The following is a 24,552-nucleotide window of genomic DNA, read 5'->3' as shown; positions in this document are numbered from 1 at the left end:
CATCCAGAACCTCAGAATATGACCTTATTTGGATATAGGGTCTTTGTAGATATAATTAAGGTAAGGATGGAGATAACATGGTAGTAGTTAGAGCAGGCCCTAAATCCAGCTAGAGTGTCCCTATAAGAGACACAGAAAAGACACCCAGAGACATAGACAAAGCTACGTAACTACAGAGGCAGAGATTGGGATTATGCTGCCAAAAAACAAGGAATGCCAGAAGCTGGAAGGAGCAAGGAAAAGATCTTCCCCTAGAGCCTTAGGAGGGACCTCCCTGCCAACACCTTGGTATTATCAGACTTCTGACCACCTGGCTTCGACAGAATAAACTTCTGTTGTTTTAAAGTCACCCGGTTTTTGGTAATTGTTATGGATGCCCTAAGAAACTAAAATAATAGTATTAAATAATTCCTGTTAACTTCAAGGTTTCTTTTACTATTATAAGTTATATAAGACACTATGCATTCAAGGTGATTTATCCATCTATAGACTACTTTTCTTTGTTTGGGTGTAATTATGTCATACAAATTATTCTCATTCTTGGGTTTATTCTTATATTTCGTTTCCTCCTTTTCTGATTTTTTATTGTCATTTAATTGCTTTTCTTTGCTCACTTGTTTCTGTCCAGTAGGAAGACTAAATTAGCTGTTTACTTGTTGGTTTCTGTGAGAGAGATTCTAAAGTAGGGGTGATTAGATAAAATCTTATGTCTGCTGGTGCATTTAAGTCTGGTGGAAATAGAAGATATGGTTTATACTATGTAATGGTTACAGGCATTTTGAAGGAATAACAGGAGACTTTTTTATGAAAAAATATCTGGAAACTCTGGGTTAATAAAATTAAATAAGTTTCTTTCCTGGAGGACTTTAAAAAGCTTTTCTAAAAACAATGTCAATGTTCACTGTGAGTTCCCAAGAAGGGAAAATACTACACTGCACTCCCATAACATATTTAACCATGTGATATAGACACATAGCCCACCACCATCACTTCTGGGGTTCTTTGAGGGACAGGTTGAGGAGAGCATCCCCTTATCAGGAAAAAGAGAGATTTTTGGACCAGAGTCAGATGGTAGATACAAATCTAAGGAGAGACTGCTGCTTATAAGTAAGAATTGGTAAGAATTCTCAGGACACTCAAAGGAAAAGTAAGGATAATGGTGCTCTTTATTTCCTTCACTTCTCAAAACCCACAAATATACACACAGGCACACCAGAGGCACTTCCCGGTAGCACTATGTTACTTTTCCTCGTTTACTCAACTTGTAATGCCATAAGGAATAATGCTAAATGCTGAATATACAGGATGATTAAAACATAATCCTGACCTTCTGCAGATCTCCACACAATAACTTTCTTTGTCACCTTACTAAAGTTCGTATAATAGCTGGTGCCTGACAAACTCATATCCCCTTCTTCAGGGAGCACTGCCCACAGTCACCTTCTGAGATAATGGTCCTTGGTTAAGCAATTTATGGCTGATACCAACCTGCCTCCCTCTCCCTTACTACAGGCAAAACTGATGTGATAAGAGAGGGTGGCCTGGCCATACTGTGGTTTGGCCTGCAGACTAAGGTGACCTGACATGAAAAGCTTTGCCCAAGCAGAAACAAATGGGGACCAGAGTCACCCCATTAATAATTTGAACTTAGTAATACAGAGATGGCCAGGCAGTTAATATCAGGAAAAGACACACACATGGAGAGCCCATGTTAACAGAGCAAATAAAGTTAATGCATCATGAATTTCTGCTGCTTAATTGAAGAAACTCATGACAAAAATAACTAGGTTCTAGGACTACCATGGAAGGTCAAGTAACCTTCCATATCAGCCGCCAGGAGGTACAGCTATACTGCTGCCCCTAGAATTTCTGTGAGATTGTTAGCTCCCTTACTGCAACATGTAACATGGTCTCCCTGCTACCTCCCAAGTTATCCTTTAAAAAAGGCAAGTCAGGTCATACTATTACTTTCCTCAAAACCCTCTAACATCTTCCCAGCTCACTCAGGGTAAAAGCCAAATTCCTCTAAATGGATCACAAGACTCTTCATTATCTGCCTCTAGTGACACTGGCTTCTTTGACCTTCCCAACCAAGCATGTGTTCTTGCTATTTCCTGTTTTCTAATAAGGTTCCTCCTCCAACAGACTACATAGCTCACTCCTTTAGACATCTGCAAGCAATGTCACTGAAGTCAGAGAGGCTTTCACTTTTCACTACCTGATATAAAATAGCACCATCCACTCCCCAGCACAGATCACAACCTGACATTTTCTGTGTGTGTGTATGTGTGTATACACACATTTTTTTTAATTGCCACATTTCTCCTACTAGAATGTAAGCTCCATATGGACAAGCCCCATAGAAACAAGGGAAATTTTATTTTTGTTATTTACTTATAAGATATCCATCTGATATGTAAAAGCAAACCACATGATAGTAAGTGCTAGTCACTGAACTATTCCAATTTAAGGAATTACCAAGGAAAATGAACTCTTAAGAGTGAAATAAAATTTTCTTAATTTATCATGTAATAGTAAACTGGAATAAATATCATAGAGATGGCATGTGAATTACTAGAGGTATACAGTAAAGAAGTCCCAAATTTCACTACACAGAGCCACGTGGTCATCAGAAAATGATAATTTTTTCAATGCAAGGATATATATTCTTAAGATATTACACAACAGGGGTACCTGGGTGGCTGAGTCAGTTAAGCATCCAACTTCAGCTCAGGTCATGATCTCACAATCAGTGAGTTTGAGCCCCATGTTGGGGTCTGTGCTGACAGCTCTGAGCCTGGAGCCTACTTCAGATTCTGTGTCTCCCTCTCTCTATGCCCTCCCCCACTTATACTCTGTGTGCGTGTGTGTCTGTCTCCAAAATAAACACTAAAGTCTTTTTTAAAAAGATATTACACAACAAGAAATAAATGCATTTGGTTACAGAACATGTAAACTTTCAGATGATTTTTTTAAGTGTATTTTGAGAGAGAGAGAGGCAGAGAGGGGGAGAAGGATCCCAAGTGGAGCCTGACATGGGGCTCAAACTCACAAACCCTGAGATCATAATCTGAGCTGAAATCAAGAGTCATACACTTAACTGACTGAACCATCCACACACCTCAGGTGATTTTTTAATCAGAGAAATATAGGCTCAAAGGATGCTATAGTGTCATTAAAAATTAATCTGAGTTATATGGGTAACCTCTCCACAACTATAATAAAAGCTTTATTTCTTAAACTGGTGATGAGTACATAGGTGATTTTATATTCTCCTTTAGACTTTTCGGTGAAAGATTTCAGAGTACATTTTTTTTCAGGTCAGGCAAATTTTAATAAAACAAAGTAAAAATATTTAGTATGTGACAAGAGTGAAAGGAAGATATTTTAAAAGACTTTCCTTACTGTAAGGTAGTACAAAGATGTGGTTAAGAGCCCAGGTTCTGGAGTCACAATACCTCAGTTGTTGTCTTTGCTCTGAAACTAGCCATGTAACACTGAAATGGAGCAAATAACATTTCTTAGCCTCAAGTTCCTCATCTATAAAACGCAAACAAGGGGCGCCTGGGTGGCGCAGTCGGTTAAACGTCCGACTTCAGCCAGGTCACGATCTCGCGGTCCGTGAGTTCGAGCCCCGCGTCAGGCTCTGGGCTGATGGCTCAGAGCCTGGAGCCTGTTTCCGATTCTGTGTCTCCCTCTCTCTCTGCCCCTCCCCCGTTCATGCTCTCTCTCTGTCCCAAAAATAAACGTTGAAAAAAAAAATTTAAAAAAAAATTAAATAAAATAAAACGCAAACAATACTGATACTACTAATAAAGATAACCTAATTGTATGTGTATATTTCGAAATCTTAGAACATGTCATGGAAGATAATAAATGCTAATTTTATAAGTTTCTTATTATTTTTAATTGTTTTTAAAGATGCTGCAGGAGATATACCTAGTAAGAAGTTGCTACAGCCAATATCAAAGAGGTTACTGCCTGTGTTCTCCCCTAGGATTTCAATGGTTTCCTACCTCACATTTAGGTTTAATCCATTTTGAATTTATTATTGTGTATTGTGTAAGAAAGTGGTCCAGTTTCATTCTTTTGCATGTTGCTGTCTACTTTCCCCAACACCATTTGTTGAAGAGACCGTCCTTTTTCCAGTGGATATTCTTTCTGACTTGTCGAAGACTAGTTGATAGTTGTGGGTTCATTTCTGGGTTTTCTATTCTAATCTATTGGTCTATGTGCCTGCCCTGGATTACATGGGTAACTTCTCCACAACTATAATAAAATAAAGCTTTGTTTCTGAAACTGGTGATGAGTACATAGGTGCTTTTGTATTCTCCTTTATACTTTTGGATGAAAGATTTCATAGTATATTTTTGTGTCAGTACTATACTGTCTTGAGGTGGTTACCTTGTTTGATTCATCATTATAAAAATAAAATGAAAATTGAAAAATACAAGATTTCTATTTGTCAGGTTATACTCAAAATATAAATTTAAATTTAGTAGGTAAAAGTAATGAAATGATTACTGACAATTATGACAACAGAAATACTATCTTTGTCTTGAAAACATTTTCAACTTTATCCAGTTAATTTAGAATAAATTTCAATATAAATGCATATATTTCATATGCCTAAGAGCCACAGCCAAAAATCCTAAGTGGATTATAATTATCAGTTATGTTCTTCAGTTCCTCAAGATTAAATGTCTCTGCCCAAAATAGTAGATAGTATTTCCCCAGAATTGGTATCTTATCCTCAAAAGTTTGGCACACATACAAGGCAGGACTGGAGAGGAAGAGGAGCACTAATCAAGTAATTCACCTTCTAAACAAAATTAAAAGGAAGTATGTATGCCTGGTGGAAGGCTTAAACTGGATTTTAAAAACCTGCTACCAGGGGCGCCTGGGTGGCGCAGTCGGTTGAGCGTCCGACTTCAGCCAGGTCACGATCTCGCGGTCCGTGGGTTCGAGCCCCGCGTCGGGCTCTCTGGGCTGATGGCTCAGAGCCTGGAGCCTGTTTCCGATTCTGTGTCTCCCTCTCTCTCTGCCCCTCCCCCGTTCATGCTCTGTCTCTCTCTGTCCCAAAAATAAATAAAACGAAAAAAAAAAATGTTTTAATAAAAAAAAAAAAATAAAAAAAAAAATAAATAAAAACCTGCTACCCAAATATGTGTGTATAAGATAATCCAGCAATTGTTTTCTGCCTAAATATGTTTGTTAATTTCCACTTACATTATAGGTTGACTTACTTACTATTATTCCATTGTAGTCTCTTACCTGTAATAGAATCCTAATAAAGCACACTTCACTCACAAGAATAAGGGAGGCAGCAGGGTAATTAACAAAGCTAAAAAGAACCCCACAGAACATAGTAGACATTTATCCCCAGAGCATGGAAGAGGGAAAGAAGTTTGTCTTCCCTTTAAATTCAGGTGTACATATCACAATATATCAGTTCCCAGGCACAAAGACAGCCAAAAATGGGCTTTTTTTATTAGTTGTTTTCCTGATTCTTGAGGAATATTGCTAGAGTGAGGGAAAAGTGGCTACCTATCCAATGGCCAGTTGAACCAAGTCAATTTGGAGAGTAACCTACAAACTCATAAAACAAATCAGATTCTGATCTCAGTCAGGGTTCCTGCAATTGTATAAGTTATATACATCACACACACAGATATATATATGCACACATATATCTCCTAGACAATATCTTTCCAAACTGAGATTCTAAGGAAGAAATGTGTGTCTCATTGCCTCTCCTCCAGTGTGATTTTTCTCAGGGCAGGCAAACTTTCAAGAGTGGTTCAGAATTCCTCTGTTTATAAAGACTAGAATTTGCAAAGTATCTCATAATTTCAATAACAGGTATGTTAACTATCTGTGGCCATCAATCAAGTGCCATTTATGATTTCTCTGCTTTTTATGGAAGAAAAGTTAAGCTTATAACTCAGAAAGCTTAAGCAAGAATTGGTGGCAAGTTTTTATAATGGCTGGCAAAGAGGCCAAATTCTGTAGCTTCCCTGAAAGTATGGATTACTGTCAATGCTGCATATAAGGTATTTTCAATGTTTTTGCACTTCATTTTAGTGATCCAATTAAGACAAGTGATGCTTTTCTCTTCTACTTGTCCAAACGAACATATATATGTATGTATGTATGTATGTATGTATGTATATATATATATATATTTTTTTCTTTCTACTAATGTAACAAAACTTTTAACTTGAAAGACAGGATCTTGAGTGTATATATAACTCAGGGCTTACTTTATTCAATTATTTAAAACTATCACATATTTAATTTAATACATGCTAAAATGTATTATTACAACTAGAATATGCTGTTATACTGAGAAGAAAAATTTATTTTGGGTAATTAAAATTATTAATCTTCTAAAACAAAACAAAATGCTTTTCAAACAAAATTAGGGAAAAAGTCACACAGGAAAGTCAAGATTTTTACAAAAGTATTTTAAAAAAATATTCAAATAAATTTGTTTACTAAGCCTAATATTCCTATAATTATTTTTTGTTTCTCTGCCTAATCTGTAAGAATAAAACTTTGTTATACATAAAAAAGAGCATTTAGTACTATAGAGAAAGATCAGAACATCAAATTCACAGAAAGTCTGGTATCCATGTACCATGCAACTACAACAGAGTGTAATTTAATCCAAATATCACCACACTGTATTTGAAAAAAATCATTAAACTTAATCATATTAAAAAAAGTTTTCAAACATAGAGTAATCTTAGTTTTTAAATAGTATATTTAAACATACTGTAATCTATGCTGTTATTTAAACATAGTTATAATCTTATTTTTTTAACAAACATGTTAATAAGAGCTGGCATTTAAAGGAAGTATAATCGTATTTAAAAAAAAAAAAAACTTAAAGATGTAGTAATAAGACCTGTTATTTAAACACAGTATAATCTTATTTTTTATTTTTTATTTATTTTTTTTTTCAACGTTTATTTATTTTTGGGACAGAGAGAGACAGAGCATGAACGGGGGAGGGGCAGAGAGAGAGGGAGACACAGAATCGGAAACAGGCTCCAGGCTCTGAGCCATCAGCCCAGAGCCTGACGCGGGGCTCGAACTCACGGACCGCGAGATCGTGACCTGGCTGAAGTCGGACGTTTAACCACTGCGCCACCCAGGCGCCCCTATAATCTTATTTTTTACACATAAATCTATGGTAACAAGAGCAAATCACTCAATAAACATTGAACTGTGCATTTGAATTCATAAATTACTCTCTTTAGCACTAAATTATTCAATAACTATATTTAGCAAGAGATAATATAAGCTAAATCCAAACACAGAAAATAAGTCTAATGTAAAAATAATATAATGTTTGTTTTTGTCTCTTAGCTGGCTCCCTGACTGCATCTCTATTTTCCTAATATGTGGATATGTCAGGAAAAGCTCCCACACAACTAAAAATTTTCAAATTTTTTCCATACCTTTTCTGCCCCCAATTAATCCATCCAGGACTGTTTTAATTTGCTTGCTGGAAAATACTACAAAAAGTCCAGTCAATATATCCATCACCATCTCTTCCCGAGCTTCAAATACAGTTAGAAAAATGGAAAAGCTCAAAGCAGTTGGAAAAACATTGAGGTTCTAAAGGATGCCAGTTGAGATCTTCTGGTGAAAAAAATCTACTTCCTACAAGTCAACAGGTTAAACTCACTCCCAGCTGGTGGCAAGGGTCTTCGAAAAATGGAACATCTTTTCACCACTTCAATTGGCAGATTTAAAATGCTCCTCATCCACAGTGGTGTAGATGTAGCCCTGGATGGTCAGATATTCAATTGCTTGCTTGATGGCCCTGTCGCTCATGCTGGGAAGCTGGGTCTGGAGCTCCTTTACATTATTGCCTTCCTGTTGACGGCATTAATGAATCAAACGCAGAACTTCCTTGTGGTGGTATTTGGCATACACCTGGACATCATCCGTTTTTGATGGAACAACAGGAGCACTGGGCCTAGAGGCTGTTTGGCGAGCTTTATCCAGCATCATATGTGCATTCACCGTTTCCACAATATGTGTGGTGAACTCGTTCATGTCCTCCAGGACGCGGATGTTCAATACCTCAACGCCTTTTGCATCTTTAAAATACTTGAGGATGCCGATCACTTTGACATATACTCCCACTGGAAGGGCTATCCCCTGCTTTCCTTCATTTCTTCTGAGCCTCTGATAGACCTCAATAGGCGCGGTGGTCATATTGTCAATTCTGTAAATTATGTAGTTTGAAGCGCTCTCTGCCGATCTGATTATCCCCATGATAGAGACCTGGGAAACTTCAATTTCCCTGATCTTGAAGCCATTGTCAACTAGAGCACAGGTGAGCAGCTGGTTTACACAACAAAGTATAATATTCTGGGTTCGGACCCTGGACCTTGGGGGAGCTGCACCATCCTGAGATGGTAGGTCATTGCTTCCAATGGTTCCACCCACGGCAAAGGTGCTGCCATAGCTCTGAATCTCATTTTTTCTCATCTTAAGGACAGTTCAGGCTGATTAGGAGGTAGGCTTTGGCTCTATTTGGTGAGTTCCTCAGGTGGCCTCTGACTTCTACAGTGAGCTACCACAGAAAGCTTGGGAGTGCGACAACACAAGCAGCCTCATGCCCCTGTGGAACCAATCAGCTACCAGAATGCAGCTGCCTTCAGCCAATCAGGACATACCAGCTTCTCAGGTGATCCCCGCAATTCTTTGGTGTTCTCTGGTAATTGCTACACTGTATTTTAAAAGCTCCACGTAGGGGCGCCTGGGTGGCGCAGTCGGTTAAGCGTCCGACTTCAGCCAGGTCACGATCTCGCGGTCTGTGAGTTCGAGCCCCGCGTCAGGCTCTGGGCTGATGGCTCAGAGCCTGGAGCCGGTTTCGATTCTGTGTCTCCCTCTCTCTCTGCCCCTCCCCCGTTCATGCTCTGTCTCTCTCTGTCCCAAAAATAAATAAACGTTGAAAAAAAAAATTTTTTTAAAAGCTCCACGTATAATTTCAAGCCTTTCTTGCCATCTTTATAAAAATGCATTTTTACTAGGTACCCCTTCCCTTCATTCCTAAATCCCACAACTTCTTCTATAGTCACTACTTAAATATTCATTTATTCACTCATATAATCAACTGTTCAACAGAAATTTCCAGAGCACATAAGTGCACTATGATAAAGAGCTATAGGTTTACATGGAGAGGGTGCACAAAAATGGTTACTGTTCTCAAGGAACTCATATCCTTATTCAAGTCATTGAAACCAGAAGCATTCTAGAAGAAATGGCAAGACAGTCACCTTTGAATGATTATCATATTCAAAAGTAAGTCACATCTTAACACTGACTTCTTAAGTTTTTTTTATTTTAGAATTAAAATTTTCCAGTTATTCTGACAAATCACTATAGGTAACAATAAATACTATATTTCAATTTCTACATTAATTCAAATGACCTCTAACTTATTTTCAAGATTCTATTGGTGGGTCAGAGAAATACAAAATGTGGGCCCCATTATATATTAGGAAAAACATAAATAAAATCAAAATGCCATTTCTGTACACTTTTATGTGGTAATTGCTGAACTTAAAATTGTAGCAATTTACAGAGTATATCCAAGAATATTTTCATATTACACCAAAAATCTATTTTTCCTCATAAAACATTTTATGTTTGTTACAACTAAATATTTTTTATGATTAATAAAGAATATCAGTTATTGGATTCCAACATTGGCAAGGAACTTCTTCCTTAAAAATCCTTTGTAGTTAGAAAATAGCCTGTGTGGAGCTTTGAGTTTATTAATACTATCATTCATTTCTTTTATTGGTTAAAATAATTTAATTTTTGCTATCCCAAATTGCAAAAATATGTGAATAGTAACCCAAAACTTGTAGAATATAAAATTATATTTATTTCTCAGGTTAAAAATGAATACTATCAGAGCCAATATACTTAATTTGTTTTACAAATAAACATATAAAAATTGTTAATCTGTGCATACAAATTACTGAGTAACTGGATACTTAACTGTTTGACCCATGTTTTTTATAATCAAAGAGAAATTAAACATCCAAGTAATATTTGGGGGTGCATGGGTGGCTAAGTCAGTTAAGCATCTGACTTCAGGTCATGATCTTGTGGTTCTCTCTGCCCCCACCCCCCCACCCCCGCCCGGCTCATACTCTGTCTCTGTCTCTCTCTCAAAAATAAACATTAAAAAATTTTAAACATCCAAGATAATATTTGTATTCTTAAAGTTGCACAATATTAGAAATCAGATTAACTATATTTTTTAAATATTTACAACCTTATACTCAAACATGGCTGTTTTATTAGCTAAATGAGAGTGTTGGTCAAAAAACCTTGAAGTTAAAATGATATAACTGATTGTATTCCTGACAATTATGTGCGGTACAAATTGTATAAATCATACCAAAGCAGTAAGAATCACCTACCTGACGGGATTGCTGGTTAAAGAAACCCTCAGAGATTCAAGGCAGTTAAGAAGTTTCTCATCTGAAATACCAGATCGTAATTCATGAACATATTCTTGTGAAGACAGGGTGCATTCATGTTTGCTGTTTTTCAGCCCTCCCTATTAGAAAAAAAATACCATTTTAGACAGACAACAGGTTTTCAAAAAAACTTTTAAAATAAAATACACAGAAGATGTAAATATTTTACTATAGAAAAATGTGTGCAGAGTGCAATTAACTTAAAAATTCTTGGTTATAGAACTGACATGGTAATATAATGTTATGTATATCTTAACAATCTCCTCATCCCTATTAAAAAAAAATTACACTGCGATACTCATGGTCTGAACATGATATGGATTTGAGATAAACTGTCACTGAAAGATGCTTAAATTTGCAATCCAGACACTAGCATTAACGTTAGCTGGTCCTCCTAAACCCACAGGATAAACTTTTAGAAATTATCTTATTAATTTTCTTAGTTAAAATGTTTATATTCTATTCCACAAAATATAGTGAATACAATTTAACACAAAACATTATGTATCACCCAAATCTATTCAAATATATCAAAGAATTAGCCTACCTCCGAAAAGACATGAAAAGTTACTAAAATGTAAAACAATACAGTTTCCATTTAACATGTTATTCAAATTAGTCTAAAGTATTCACTAATCCCAAACTGTTTCTTCCTATGTTACTCCCATGTTGTACATTAATCTTAAAAGTCATTAAATGCATTTATCTTATAATGACTAGTTTTTACCTTAATTTCCGATATATATGGGGTTATTGCTAGAACTCATTACCCCATCGCTGTTCCTTAGCTTCATCATCTTGCTATAACTTTGTAAGCAGTTTGGGGAAAACACTGAGAGTAAAACCTCATCAACACATTCATGTACTAATAACTCACAGTTTCAAATTCTAGACATACATAATCATAAGTAACCCAATCCTATATTACAAGTGTATCCCCTGAATTAAAATTCTAGTTTGCACTGCCAATGAGAATGCAAACTGGTGCAGCCACATTGGAAAACAGTATGGAGGTTCCACAAAAACTTAAAAATAGAACTCCCTTATACCCCAACAATTGCACTACTAGGAATTTACACAAAGGATAAAAAAATACTCATTGGAAAGGGCACATACACCCTAATGTTTATAACAGCACTATCAACAATGTCCAAATTGTGAAGAGCCCAAATGTCCATCAACAGACGAATAAAGAAGATGTGGTGTGTGTGTATGTGTGTGTATGCATCTCTGTGTGTGTGTACACACGTACACACACACACACACACACACACACACACACACACATATATACTGGAATATTACTTGGTGATCAAAAAGAATGACATTGTGCCATTTACAACAAAGTGGATGGAAGTACAGTATATTATGATGCCAAGCAAAATTACTCATACAAAGACAAATATATGATTTCACTCGTTTAATTTAAGAAACGAAACAGATGAACATAGGGGAAGGGAAGCAAAAATAACATAAAAACAGAGGGAAACGAACCATAAGAGTCTTTTATTTATTTTTTTAATATGAAATTTATTGTTAAATTGGTTTCCCTACAACACCCAGTGCTCAACCCAACAGGTGTCCTCTGCAATACCCATCACCCACCCTCCCCTCCCTCCCACCACCCACCAAACCTCAGTTTGTTCTCAGTTTTTAAGAGTCTCTTATGTTTTGGCTCCCTCCCTCTAACCTTTTTTTTTTTCCTTCCGCTCCCCCATGGTCTTCAGGTAAGTTTCTCAGGAGCCACATAAGAGTGAAAACATATGGTATCTCTCTTTCTCTGTATGACTTATTTCACTTAGCATAACACTCTCCAGTTCCATCCACGCTGCTACAAAAGGCCATATTTCATTCTTTCTCATTGCCATGTAGTATTCCATTGTGTATATAGACCACAAATTCTTTCTCCATTCATCAGTTGATGGACATTTAGGCTCTTTCCATAATTTGGCTATTGTTCAAAGTGCTGCTATAAACATTGGGGTACAAGTGTCCCTAAGCATCAGCACTCCTCTATCCATTAGGTAAATTCCTAGAACTACTATGGCTGGGTCATAGGATAGATCTATTTTTAATTTTTTGAGGAACCTCCACACTGTTTTCCAGAGTGGCTACACTAATTTGCATTCCCACCAACAGTGCAAGAGGGTTCCCGTTTCTCCACATCCTCGCCAGCATCTATAGTCTCCTGATTTGTTCATTTTAGCTACTCTGACTGGCATGAGGTGGTATCTGAGTGTGGTTTTGATTTGTATTTCCCTGATGAGGAGCGATGTTGAGCATCTTTTCATGTGCTTGTCGGCATCTGGATGTCTTCTTTAGAGAAGTGTCTATTCATGTTTTCTGCCCATTTCTTCACTGGATTATTTGCTTTTCGGGTGTGGAGTTTGGTGAGCTCTTTATAGATTTTGGATACTAGCCCTTTGTCCGATATGTCATTTGCAAATATCTTTTCCCATTCCGTTGGTTGCCTATTAGTTTTGTTGATTGTTTCCTTTGCAGTGCATAGGCTTTTTATCTTCATGAGGTCCCAATAGTTCATTTGTGCTTTTAATTCCCTTGCCTTTGGGATGTGTCAAGTAAGATATTGCTACGGCTCAGGTCACAGAGGTTTTTTTCCTGCTTTCTCCTCTAGGGTTTGATGGTTTCCTGTCTCACATTCAGGTCCTTTATCCATTTTGAGTTTATTTTTGTGAATGGTGTGAGAAAGTGGTCTAGTTTCAACCTTCTGCATGTTGCTGTCCAGTTCCCCCAGCACCATTTGTTAAAGAGATTCTCTTTTTTCCATTGGATGTTCTTTCCTGCTTTGTCAAAGATAAGTTGGCCATATTTTTGTGGGTCTAATTCTGGAGTTTCTATTCTATTCCATTGGTCTATGTGTCTGTTCTTGTGCCAATACCATGCTGTCTTGATGATTACAGCTTTGGAGTACAGGCTAAAGTCTGGGATTGTGATGCCTCCTGCTTTGGTCTTCTTTAAATTACTTTGGCTATTTGGGGCCTTTTGTGGTTCCATACAAATTTTAGGATTGCTTGTTCTAGTTTCGAGAAGAATGCTGGTGCAATTTTGATTGGGATTGCATTGAATGTGTAGATAGCTTTGGGTAGTATTGACATTTTGACAATATTTATTCTTCCCATCCATGAGCACGGAATGTTTTTCCATTTATTTCTATCTTCTTCAATTTCCTTCATTAGCTTTCTATAGTTTTCAACATACACATCTTTTACATCTTTGGTTGGGTTTATTCCTAGGTATTTTACGCTTCTTGGTGCAATTGTGAATGGGTTCAGTTTATTTATTCGTCTTTCTGTTGCTTCATTATTAGTGTATAAGAATGCAACTGATTTCTATACATTGATTTTGTATCCTGCAACTTTGCTGAATTCATGTGTCAGTTCTAGCAGACTTTTCATGGAGTCTATCGGGTTTTCCAGGTATAGTATCATGTCATCTGCAAAAAGTGAAAGCTTGACTTCATCTTTGCCAATTTTGATGCCTTTGATTTCCTTTTGTTGTTTGACTGCTGATGCTAGCACTTTCAGCACTATGTTAAACAACAGCAGTGAGAGTGGACATCCCTGCTGTGTTCCTGATCTCAGGGAGAAAGCTCTCAGTTTTTCCCCATTCAGGATGATATTAGCTGTGGGCTTTTGATAAATGGTTTTGATGATGTTTCAGTATGTTCCTTCCATCCCGCCTTTCTCAAGAGTTTTTATTAAGAAAGGATGCTGAATTTTGTCAAATGATTTTTCTGCATCGATTGCCAGGATTATATGCTTCTTATATTTTCTTTTATTAATGTGATGTATGAGATTGATTGATTTGTGAATGTCGAACCAGCCCTGAAGCCCAGGAATGAATCCCACTTGGTCATGGTGAATGATTCTTTTTATATGCTATTGAATTCGATTGGCTAGTATCTTACTGAGAAGTTTTGTATCCATATTCATCAGGGATATTGCCCTGTAGTTCTCTTTATTTGTTGGGTCTCTGTCTGGTTTAGGAAGCAAAGTAATGCTGGCTTAAAAAAAGAGTCTGGAAGTTTTCCTTCCCTTCCCATTTTTTGGAACAGCTTGAGAAGGATAGGTATTATCTCTGATTTAAATGTCTCATAGAATTCCCCTGGGAAGCCATCTGGTCCTGGACTCTTATTTGTTGGGAGATTTTTGATGACTGATTCAATTTCTTCGCTGCTTATGGGTCTGTTCAAGCTTTCTATTTCCTCCTGATTGAGTTTTGGAAGTGTGTGGGTATTTAGGAATTTGTCCATTTCTTCCAGGTTGTCCAGTTTGTCGGCATATAATTTTTCATAGTATTCGCTGATAATTGCTTATATCTCTGAGGGATTGGGTGTAATAATTCCATTTTTATTCATGATTTTATCTGTTTGAGTCCTCTCCCTTTTCTTTTTGAGAAGCCTGTCTAGAGGTATATCAATTTTGTTTATTTTTTCAAAAAACCAACTCTTGGTTTCATTGATCTGCTCTAGACTTTTTTTAGATTCTATATTGTTTTTTTCTGTTGTGATCTTTATTATTTCTCTTCTTCTGCTGGGTTTGGGGTATCTTTGCTGCTCTGCTTCTATTACCTTTAGGTGTGGTGTTAGATTTTTGTATTTGGGATTTTTCTTTTTTCTTGAGATAGGCCTGGATTGCAATGTATTTTCCTCTCAGGACTGCCTTTGCTGCATCCCAAAGCGTTTGGATTGTTGTATTTTCATTTTAATATCTTTTCATATATTTTTTTAATTTCTTCTCTAATTCCCTGGTTGACCCATTCATTCTTTAGTATGGTGTTCTTTAACCTCCAGGCTTTTGGACCATTTCCAGTGTTTTTCTTGTGGCCGATTTCAAGTTTCATAGCATTGTGGTCTGAAAATATGCATGGTATGATTTCAATTCTTTTGTATTTATTGAGGGCTGTTTTGTGACCCATATGCGATCTATCTTGGAGTATGTTCCACGTGTACTTGCGAAGAAAGTATATTCTTTTGCTTTGGGATACAGAGTTCTAAATATATCTGTCAAGTCCATCTGATCCAATGTATCATTCAGGGCCCTTGTGTCTTTATTGATCCTATGTCTAGATGATCTATCCATTGTTGTAAGTGGAGTATTAAAGTCCCCTGCAATGACCACATTCTTATCAATAAGGTTGCTTATGTTTGTGATTGTTTTATATTTTGGGGGGATCCCTTATTCAGTGCATAGACATTTATAATTCTTAGCTCTTCCTGATGGATAGACCCTGTACTTATTATGTAACGCCCTTATTCATCTCTTGTTACAGACTTTAATTTAAAGTCTAGCTTGTCTGATATAAGTATGGCTACTCCAGCTGTCTTTTGACTTCCAGTAGCATGATAGCTAGTTCTACATCCCCTCACTTTCAATCTGAAGGTGTCCTCAGGTCTAAAATGAGTTTCTTGTAGACAGAAAATAGATGGTCTTGTTTTTTAATCCATTCTGATACCCTATGTCTTTTGGTTGGAGCATTTAGTCCTTTTACATTCAGTGTTATTTTGAAAGATATGGGTTTAGAGTCATGGTGATGTCTGTAGGTCATGCTTGTAGTGATGTCTCTGGTACTTTGTGGTCCTTGCAACATTTCACTCACAGAATTCTCCTTAGGATCTCTTGTAGGGCTGGTTTAGGGGTGATGAATTCCTTCAGTTTTTGTTTGTTTGGGAAGACCTTTATCTCTCCTTCTATTCTGAATGACAGACTTGCTGGATAAGAGATTCTCGGCTGCATATTTTTTCTGTTTGTCACATTGAAGATTTCCTGCCATTCCTTTCTGGCCTGCCAAGTTTCAGTAGATAGTTCTGCCACTAGTCTTATCGGTCTCCTTTTATATGGTAGAGCGTGTTTATCCCTAGCTGCTTTCAGAATCTTCTCTTTATCCTTGTATTTTGCCAGTTCCACTAAGATATGTCATGCAGAAGATTGATTCAAGTTACAGCTGAAGGGAGTCCTCTGTGCCTCTTAGATTTCAATGCCTTTTTCCTTCCCCAGATCAGGGAAGTTCTCAACTATGATTTGTTCAAGTACACCTTCAGCCCCTTTCTCTCTCTCTTCTATTTCAGGAATTCCTATGATATGGATATTGTTCATTTGACTGCATCACTTAGTTCTCTAATTCTCCCCTCATACTCCTGGATTTTTTTATCCCTCTTTTTCTCAGCTTCCTCTTTTTCCATAATTTTATCTTCTAATTCATCTATTCTCTCCTCTGCCTCTTCAATCTGAGCTGTGGTCACCTCCCATTTTATTTTGCACCTCATTTATAGCATTTTTTAGCTCCTCATGACTATTTCTTAGTGTCTTGATCTCTGTAGCAATAGATTCTCTGTTGTCCTCTATACTTTTTTCAAGCCCAGTGATTAATTTTATTACTATTATTCTAAAGTCTTGTTCTGTCATATTGCTTAAATCATTTTTGATCAATTCATTAGCTGTCCCTACTTCCTGGAAATTTCTTTGGAGGAGAATTTTTCCGTTTCGTCATTTTGGATAGTCCCTGGCATGGCGCAGAACTGCAGGGCACTTCCCCTGTGCTTTCTGGAGTAAGTTGCGTTGGTGGGTGGGGCCGCAGTCAGTCCTGATGTCTGCCCCCAGCCCACCACTGGGGCCACAGTCAGAGCGGTGTGTACCTTATCTTCCCCTCTCCCAGGGGCGGACTCACTGTGGCAGGACTCACTGTGGAGTGGTGTGGCCCCTGTCTGGGCTACTTGCACATTGCTAGGCTTGTGGTGCTGCTTCTATGGGATCTGGGGTGTTAGCCGGGGTGGATCCACAAGGTGCACAGGGGCAGGAGGGGCAGGCTTAGCTCGCTTTGCTGTTGGTGGTCCCCTGCTGGAGGGGCCCTGCAGCACTGGGAGGGAAGTGGGCAGACCAGTCAGAGGGATGGATCCACAGAAGCACAGCACTGGGTGTTTGCATGGTGCAAGCAAGTTCAGTGATGGGAACTGGTTCCCTTTGGGATTTCGGCTGGGGGATGAGAGACGGAGATGGCATTTCCCAGCTCCTTTGTTCCCCTGAGCTGAGCTTTGTCTTACAGGGCTCAACAACTCTCCCTCCCAATGTCCTCTCACCCTCCTGCTCTCTGAGCAGAGCTGTTGACTTACAACATTCCAGATGTTAAGTCCCACTGGCTGTCAGAACTCACAGAGTCTGGACCCTCCACTTTGCAAGCCAGAGAGACTCGGGGTTTCCGCCTTGCCATGCGGGCTGCCCTTCCACTGCCCCGGCTCCCTCCCACCAGCCCGCGTAGTGAGCACCGCCTCTCAGCCTTTCCTACCCTCTTCCATGGGCCTCTTGTCTACGCTTGGCTCCAGAGAGTCCGTTCTTCTAGTCTTCTGGCAGTTTTTTTGGGTTATTTAGGCAGATGTGGGTGGAATCTAAGTGATCAACAGGACACGGTGAGCCCAGCGTCCTCCTAGACCACCATCTTTCAAGCTTACTTTTCCATAAGAGTCTTTTAAATACAAAGAACAAACTGAGGGTTGTTAGAGGGGAGTTAGGTGGGGGGATGGGCTAAATGGGTGATGGGCATTAAGGAGGTCACTTGTTGGGATGAGCACTGGGTGTTATATGTAAGTGATAAATCACTAAATTCTATTCCTGACATCATTATTACCCTACATATTAACTAACTTGGATTTAAGTAAAAATAAAACAAAAATTCTACTTTGAGTCCCATTTTCCAAGTTCATACTAATTACACTTAGTTTCTGTAAGTATCTAAGCTAGAATAAGGAAAGATTTGTTTTTTCCAATTTAGTAGAAGTCATATCATTAGAAGGTACAGAATTTAAAAAATAATGTGTATGGCACCTGGGTAGCTCAGTCGGTTGGGCATCTGACTTCGGTTCAGGTCATGATCTCATGGCTTGTGAGTTTGAGCCCCGTGTCGGGCTCTGTGCTGACAGCTCAGAGCCTAGAGCCTGCTTTGGATTCTCTGTCTCCCTCTCTCTTTGCTCCTCCCCCATTCATGCTCTGTTTCTCTCAAAAATAAATAAACATCAAAAAAATTAGTGTTAATAATGAGAAATGGATTTCCTAGGTGTTTGTCTTTTATTGAGAATCATTCCTGAATATAGAAATTGTAGATCATTCTTAATGTCTGAATTGTTTTTAAATTCCACTGAATAGGAAGTAAATGTTTGAAGTCTGATAAAGTCTTATATAGGGGAATCGTATTCCCTTATAGTGCTGCAGCACTATCACTACTATAATATTTAAGACATTGGGACAGAGGTCATTATTTGTGTCTATCACTCTTTGAGACACTGAACTCCATGTAGGCTAAGAATCTAACACAGTGACTCAATTTAGTGAGCTTCAACAGAAGTGTAGTATTATTGAATCTGTCCATAACAATTACAGAACAATGCAATTTCATAATTTTAACCCAAATATTTTGTGTAATGCACACTAACTTGATTTTTCTTTTTTTTAGTGTATACAGATATTTAAGAATTCTACTACCGAATGAATCATGACATAGATGGCAAAGTAAAACCATCATCATGAAATCATTTCCACATTTGTATAACTTATTTACCCAACTCTTAAGGCTGCAGATCCAAGTTAACATTTATAGCATGAAATGTTACAAGTCAGCAGTCACAGTCCACTTTCATATGATCCTCAAACTCATTGTCTTAATTAATGGATAATAAGACCCTACTAATCTTTCCCTGGAAGCTTGTACATGAGTTTATTACTGTAAATGACCTTTGTATTTGCTGTTTTCTATGCCTGGAGGATTCATACTCCTGACCTCTATATTGCTAACTCATCATCGAAGTCTCAGCCCAACATTCCTCTCCCCACCACTCTCATCATCATGTCATTTTTAATCTCATTTACAGTATTAACTCTATGTAGGTTTATATTGTTTAGCACTTTACTAGAATCTTGCCTACCTTATTCACCACTGTGTCTCCAGATTTTAACACAATGCCTGGCACACAGTAAGTACTCAGAACATATTTCTTGAATGAATGAATGAATTAATTAATTAATTAATTAATGGTGAATAAACAAATGGGTTAATGTCTGATGAGTTTCAGCATGCTGAAACTTCAGAACTTAGTTTAGTTTTGCTTCACAATATTAGCCTTCTGAGATGTTACAATATATTCAGAAATGCAAGTGCAGAATACATAAGTTGAGACTATATATGGCATCCTACAAACAGCTCAAACTGCCATAGAGTTTGAATTGTGGCCTTCTTACTTACCTTCTAGGTAATTGTTGAGCAGGCTATTCAACTAATCTCTATAAACCTGTTTGCTCATCCACAATATAGGGTAATAAACACGGACCCCTCATGTTTATTATGAGGATTAAGTAAGACAAATCATATAAAGTGTTTAAAACATACATTCCATATGTGCTGTCTCAAAGACAAAGTAAACTTCTCAGAAATGGTTATTCCCTTCTTCTATATGGTCATGTCTGAAATATTCCTCATGGAACAAGTAAGACAGCCCAAAACCTTGGGAATCCCTATTCCTCCAAGTCTTAGAATCAGGTTTCATTATGTAATTTAGGATACTTGGCGGTCATAAGGAGTGGAAGCAATCTAATGGAGCAATACAAAAAATAACCTTATAAAACAAATCCCTTTTACCAAGCTTTCAAGGGTCTTAACGTAAGTTCATATTTGAAGATTATGAAAACATAATAGCATATCAAGGAGGGGATTATGCTTAAATATCAGCTCTTCTAACAGCCTCATTACAGAAATAATCAAGGTGACTGTCCAAGTTCACAAATTCGTGAGTTTGCAAGAATAAAACACTAATATTCTGGTGCTCAGGTTACTCGTTTTCCAATATATGTCATTTTCTGAATGTCACTTTTTGAATAAAAAATTGAAGTTACAAGTATTTAATTCTGAAATCTCTATTAAAAATGCCAAGGTATCTTCAACACAACCAATATGGTGCAAAATAATGTTCAAGAAATCACCTAAAAACAAAACAGTGCAATAGATTAAACTAATTCTCACTATATTTAATAGGGCTGTCAGACAAGAATGACTTATTATTAACACACTGTTCTGATACTGAACAAAGGAAACAACTAGATAATGCAGAGATAATAATGGAAATTTTAATTAGGTGCTCTGTATGAGATTAATGAAAATTACCACTGTGCCCGTTTGATCTTTAAAAAAATAATGCAAAGCTAGCAATTATCATACATCATGCTTTTCCAAAGCTAGGCTAACAAAAAGCTTCCCTAAATTGAAACCATTCCTTAATTTGAAAATCATTAAGATAGAGATACTTGTCAGTGTGACTATGCTTATATTTTCTAAGATACCACAAACACAAATACGCACAAACACACACACACACACACATACTGTGGGCCACTTTAATAATTACATTCTGTTAACTCTGACATCAAATGCCAGTATCAAAACCAAATAAATAATATTCCAAAAAGAACATTTTAGGTTTGCATAGGATATACTACTTGATATTTTTTATTTATAAGTTTTTATTTTAATTCCAATTAGTAAGTATACAGTGTTATATTATTATAGGTGTACACCATGGTAATTCCATACTTCAATAAAACACTCTGTGCTCATCCCAACAAGTGCACTCCTTAATCCCCATTACCTATGTAACCCATCTCCCTGCCTCTGGTAGCCATCCCTTCCCTGTAATTAAAAGTCTGTTGCTTGATTTGCCTCTCTCATTCTCTCTTATTTTTTTCTCTATTGCTTGTTTGTTTTGTATCTTAAATGCCACATGAATGAAATGACATGATATCTGTCGTTTACTAACTGGCTTATTTCACTTAGCATAATACTCTCTAGCTCTATCCATGTCACTGCAAAGGCAAGATTTCATTCTTTTTTATGGCGGAGTAATTTTCCATTGTAAATATATGCACCACATCTTCTTTATCCATTAGTCAGCTGATGGACACTTGGGCTATTTCCATAATTTGGCTATTGTAAATAATGTTACTGTAAACATAGGAGTGCATATATACATTTGAATCAATATTTTTGAATTCTTTGGGTAAATATACTAAGTAGTGCAATTGCTGCATCATAGGATAGTTCTATCTTTAACTTTTTGAGGAAACTCCATACTGTTTTCCAGAGTGAAGGCAACAGTTTACATTCCCACCAACAGTGGAAGAGGGTTCCCATTTCTCCACAACCTTGCCAACACCTGTTGTTTCTTGTGCTTCTCACAGGTGTGAGGTGATATCACATTATACTTTTCATTTGCATTTCCCTGATGATCAGTGATGCTGAGCATCTTTTCATGGGTCTGTTGGCCATCTGTAAGTCTTCTTTGGAAAAATGTATATTCATGCTTTCTACGATTTTTTTAACTGGATTATTTGTTTTTTTGAGTGTTGAGTTTTATAAGTTCTTTATTATAGATTTTGGATACTATCCCTTTAAGTTCTTTACAGATTTTGGATACTAACCCTTTATTAGATATGCCATTTACACATATATTCTCCCACTCAATAGGATCTCTTTTAGTTCTGTTGTTTCCTTAACAGTGCAGAAGCTTTTATTTTGGTGTAGTCCCAATAGTTTATTTTTGCTTTTGTTTCCCTTGCCGCAGGAGATACATCTAGAAAGAAGTTACTACGGCCAATGTCAAAGAAGTTACTGCCTGTGTTCTTCTCTAGGATTTTTATGGTTTCAGGTCTCACATTTAGGTCTTTGATCCACTTTGAATTTGTTTTTGTGTATGCTGTAAGAAAGTGGTCCTGTCTCACTCTTGTGCATGTTGCTGTACAGTTTCCCAAACATCATTTGTCAAAGACACTGTCTTTTTCCCATTGAATAGTCTTTCTGGCTTTGTCAAAGATTAATTGGCCATATAATTGTAGATTCACTTCTGAGTTTTCAATTCTGTTCTATTGTTCTTTCTGTCTGTTTTTTTGTGCTGGTACCTTACTACCTTGATTACTACAGCTTTGTAATATAACTTGGAAGTCCGGAATTGTGATGCCTGAAGCTTTGCTTTTCATTTTAAAGACTGCTTTGGCTGTTACAGGTCTTTTGTGGTTCCATAAAAATTTTAGGATTGGTGGTTCTAGCTCTCTGAAAACGGCCAGTGGTATTTAGATAGGGATTGTAATAAATGTGTAGACTGCTTTGGGTACTATAGACATTTTAACACTATTTGCTCTTCTAATTCATGAGCATGGAATGTCTCTCCATTTCTTTGTGTCCTCTTGAATTTCTTTGATCAGTTTTTATATAGTTTTCAGAATACAGGTCTTTCACCTCTTAGATTAGGTTTATTCCTAGGTATCTTATTATTTTGGGTACAATTGTAAATGGGATTGTTCAGTAAAAGTTTTACTTCTTCCTAACCAATTTGGATGCCTTTTATCTCTTTTTGTTGTGTGATTGCTGTGGCTAGGAATTCCAGTACTATGTTGAATAAAAGTAGTGAGGAATGGACATCCTTGTCTTCTTCCTGACCTTAGGAGAAAAGCTCTCCATTTTTCCCCATTAAGGATGATGTTAGATGTGGGTTTTTCATAGATGACCTTTATTATGTTGAGGTATGTTCCCTCTAATCCTACTCTGTTGAGGGTTTTTATCATATATGGATGTTGTACTTTGTCAAATGCTTTTTCTGCATCTATTGAAATGATCATATGGTTCTTATCCTTTCATTTATTGATGTGATGTATCACATTGATTGACTTATGAATACTGAACCACCATTCCAGCCTAGGAATAAAACCCACTTGATCATGTGAATCATTTTTTTAGTGCATTGCTGAATTGGGTTTGCTAGTATTTTATTAAGAAATTTGGCATTGATATTCATCAGGATATTGGCCTATAGCTTTCTTTTTCTGTGGTGTCTTCATCTGGTGTTGGTATGAGAAAGATTTTATTTTTAATGGGCTTATATTTTGCTCAAATTTGAGAAAATGTATTCTAAATGATGGGGTGGACAGGGAGGTAGAAAATCAGCTGGGGGAGATAATTGAAGCAGATTTGACTCTTTTAAATTCATCAGGGAAGCATATGATGATGTGCTATAAATGCTGCAGTGGATTAGAGATTCATTTAGGACATACACTTATTTTACCTAGGTAAGTGAATAGGGATGCTGGGCTAGGTAAGACAGAAAAACTAAAATGTTAATCAGGTTTAAGCAACCCCTCTGAGCTCAGTGATATTGTTACCTTCATTTTTACAGAACAGGAAACTGAGGCTTAGAATACTTGGGCAAGACCAGATTATTAGTAAGTGGTAGAATTTGATCCCAAGTCTCTCTGACTCTGAGGCCCGTGTGCTTAAGCACTAAGCAACTCAGCCCCCAAATTAGTATTGATAAATTTGAATTCAAGATAAATTCCCATACAGATAAACTCCTAATAGTGCAACTTCTGTGTTGTAGGGTAGTTATACTTTTATCTAATTTTTTTTACATTTATTTATTTTTGAGACACAGGGAAAGACAGAGCACAAGCTGCGGATGGGCAGAGAGAGAGGGAGACACAGAATCTGAAGCAGGATCCAGGCTCTGAGCTGTCAGCACAGAGCCCGACACAGGGCTCAAACTCACAAATCACAAGATCCTGATCTGAGCCAAAGTCTGACGCTCAACCGACTGAGCTACCCAGGTTCCCCTAGGGTAGTTCTATTTTTAATTTTTTGAGCAATTGCCCTACTAGGAATTTATCCAAAGAATACAAAAATTCTGATTCAAAGGGGTACATGCACCCCAATATTTATAGCAGCACTATCAACAATAACCAAATTATGGAAAAAGCCCAAATGTCCATCAACTGATGAATGGATAAAGAAGATGTAGTGTGTGTGTGTGTGTGTGTGTGTGTGTGTGTGTGTACAATGGAATACTACTCAGCAATGAAAAAGAATGAAATCCTGCCATTTACAACAACGTGGATGGACTAGACAGAATTATGCTAAGTGAAATAAGTCAGAGAAAGACAGATAACAGGATTTTACTCATATGTGGAATTTGAGAAACACAAACATGAACATA

General features: G+C 37.2%; 1 protein-coding gene across 5 annotated transcripts in view; it reads right to left on the bottom strand.

Moving 5' to 3' along the window:
- Positions 1–24,552, bottom strand: part of DIAPH2 (diaphanous related formin 2) — a 995,484-nt gene that overhangs the window by 777,562 nt on the left and 193,370 nt on the right. For all 5 annotated transcript variants that reach the window (XM_045470691.1, XM_045470696.1, XM_045470695.1 and 2 more), the window contains one exon: positions 10,458–10,597. In XM_045470691.1, the coding sequence (XP_045326647.1) occupies positions 10,458–10,597 (140 nt within the window). The remainder of the gene's footprint in view (positions 1–10,457; positions 10,598–24,552) is intronic.

This window comes from Leopardus geoffroyi, chromosome X (genome assembly GCF_018350155.1).
Source record: "Leopardus geoffroyi isolate Oge1 chromosome X, O.geoffroyi_Oge1_pat1.0, whole genome shotgun sequence".
Lineage (NCBI taxonomy): Eukaryota > Metazoa > Chordata > Mammalia > Carnivora > Felidae > Leopardus > Leopardus geoffroyi.
This window is presented reverse-complemented; position numbering and strand designations above follow the sequence as displayed.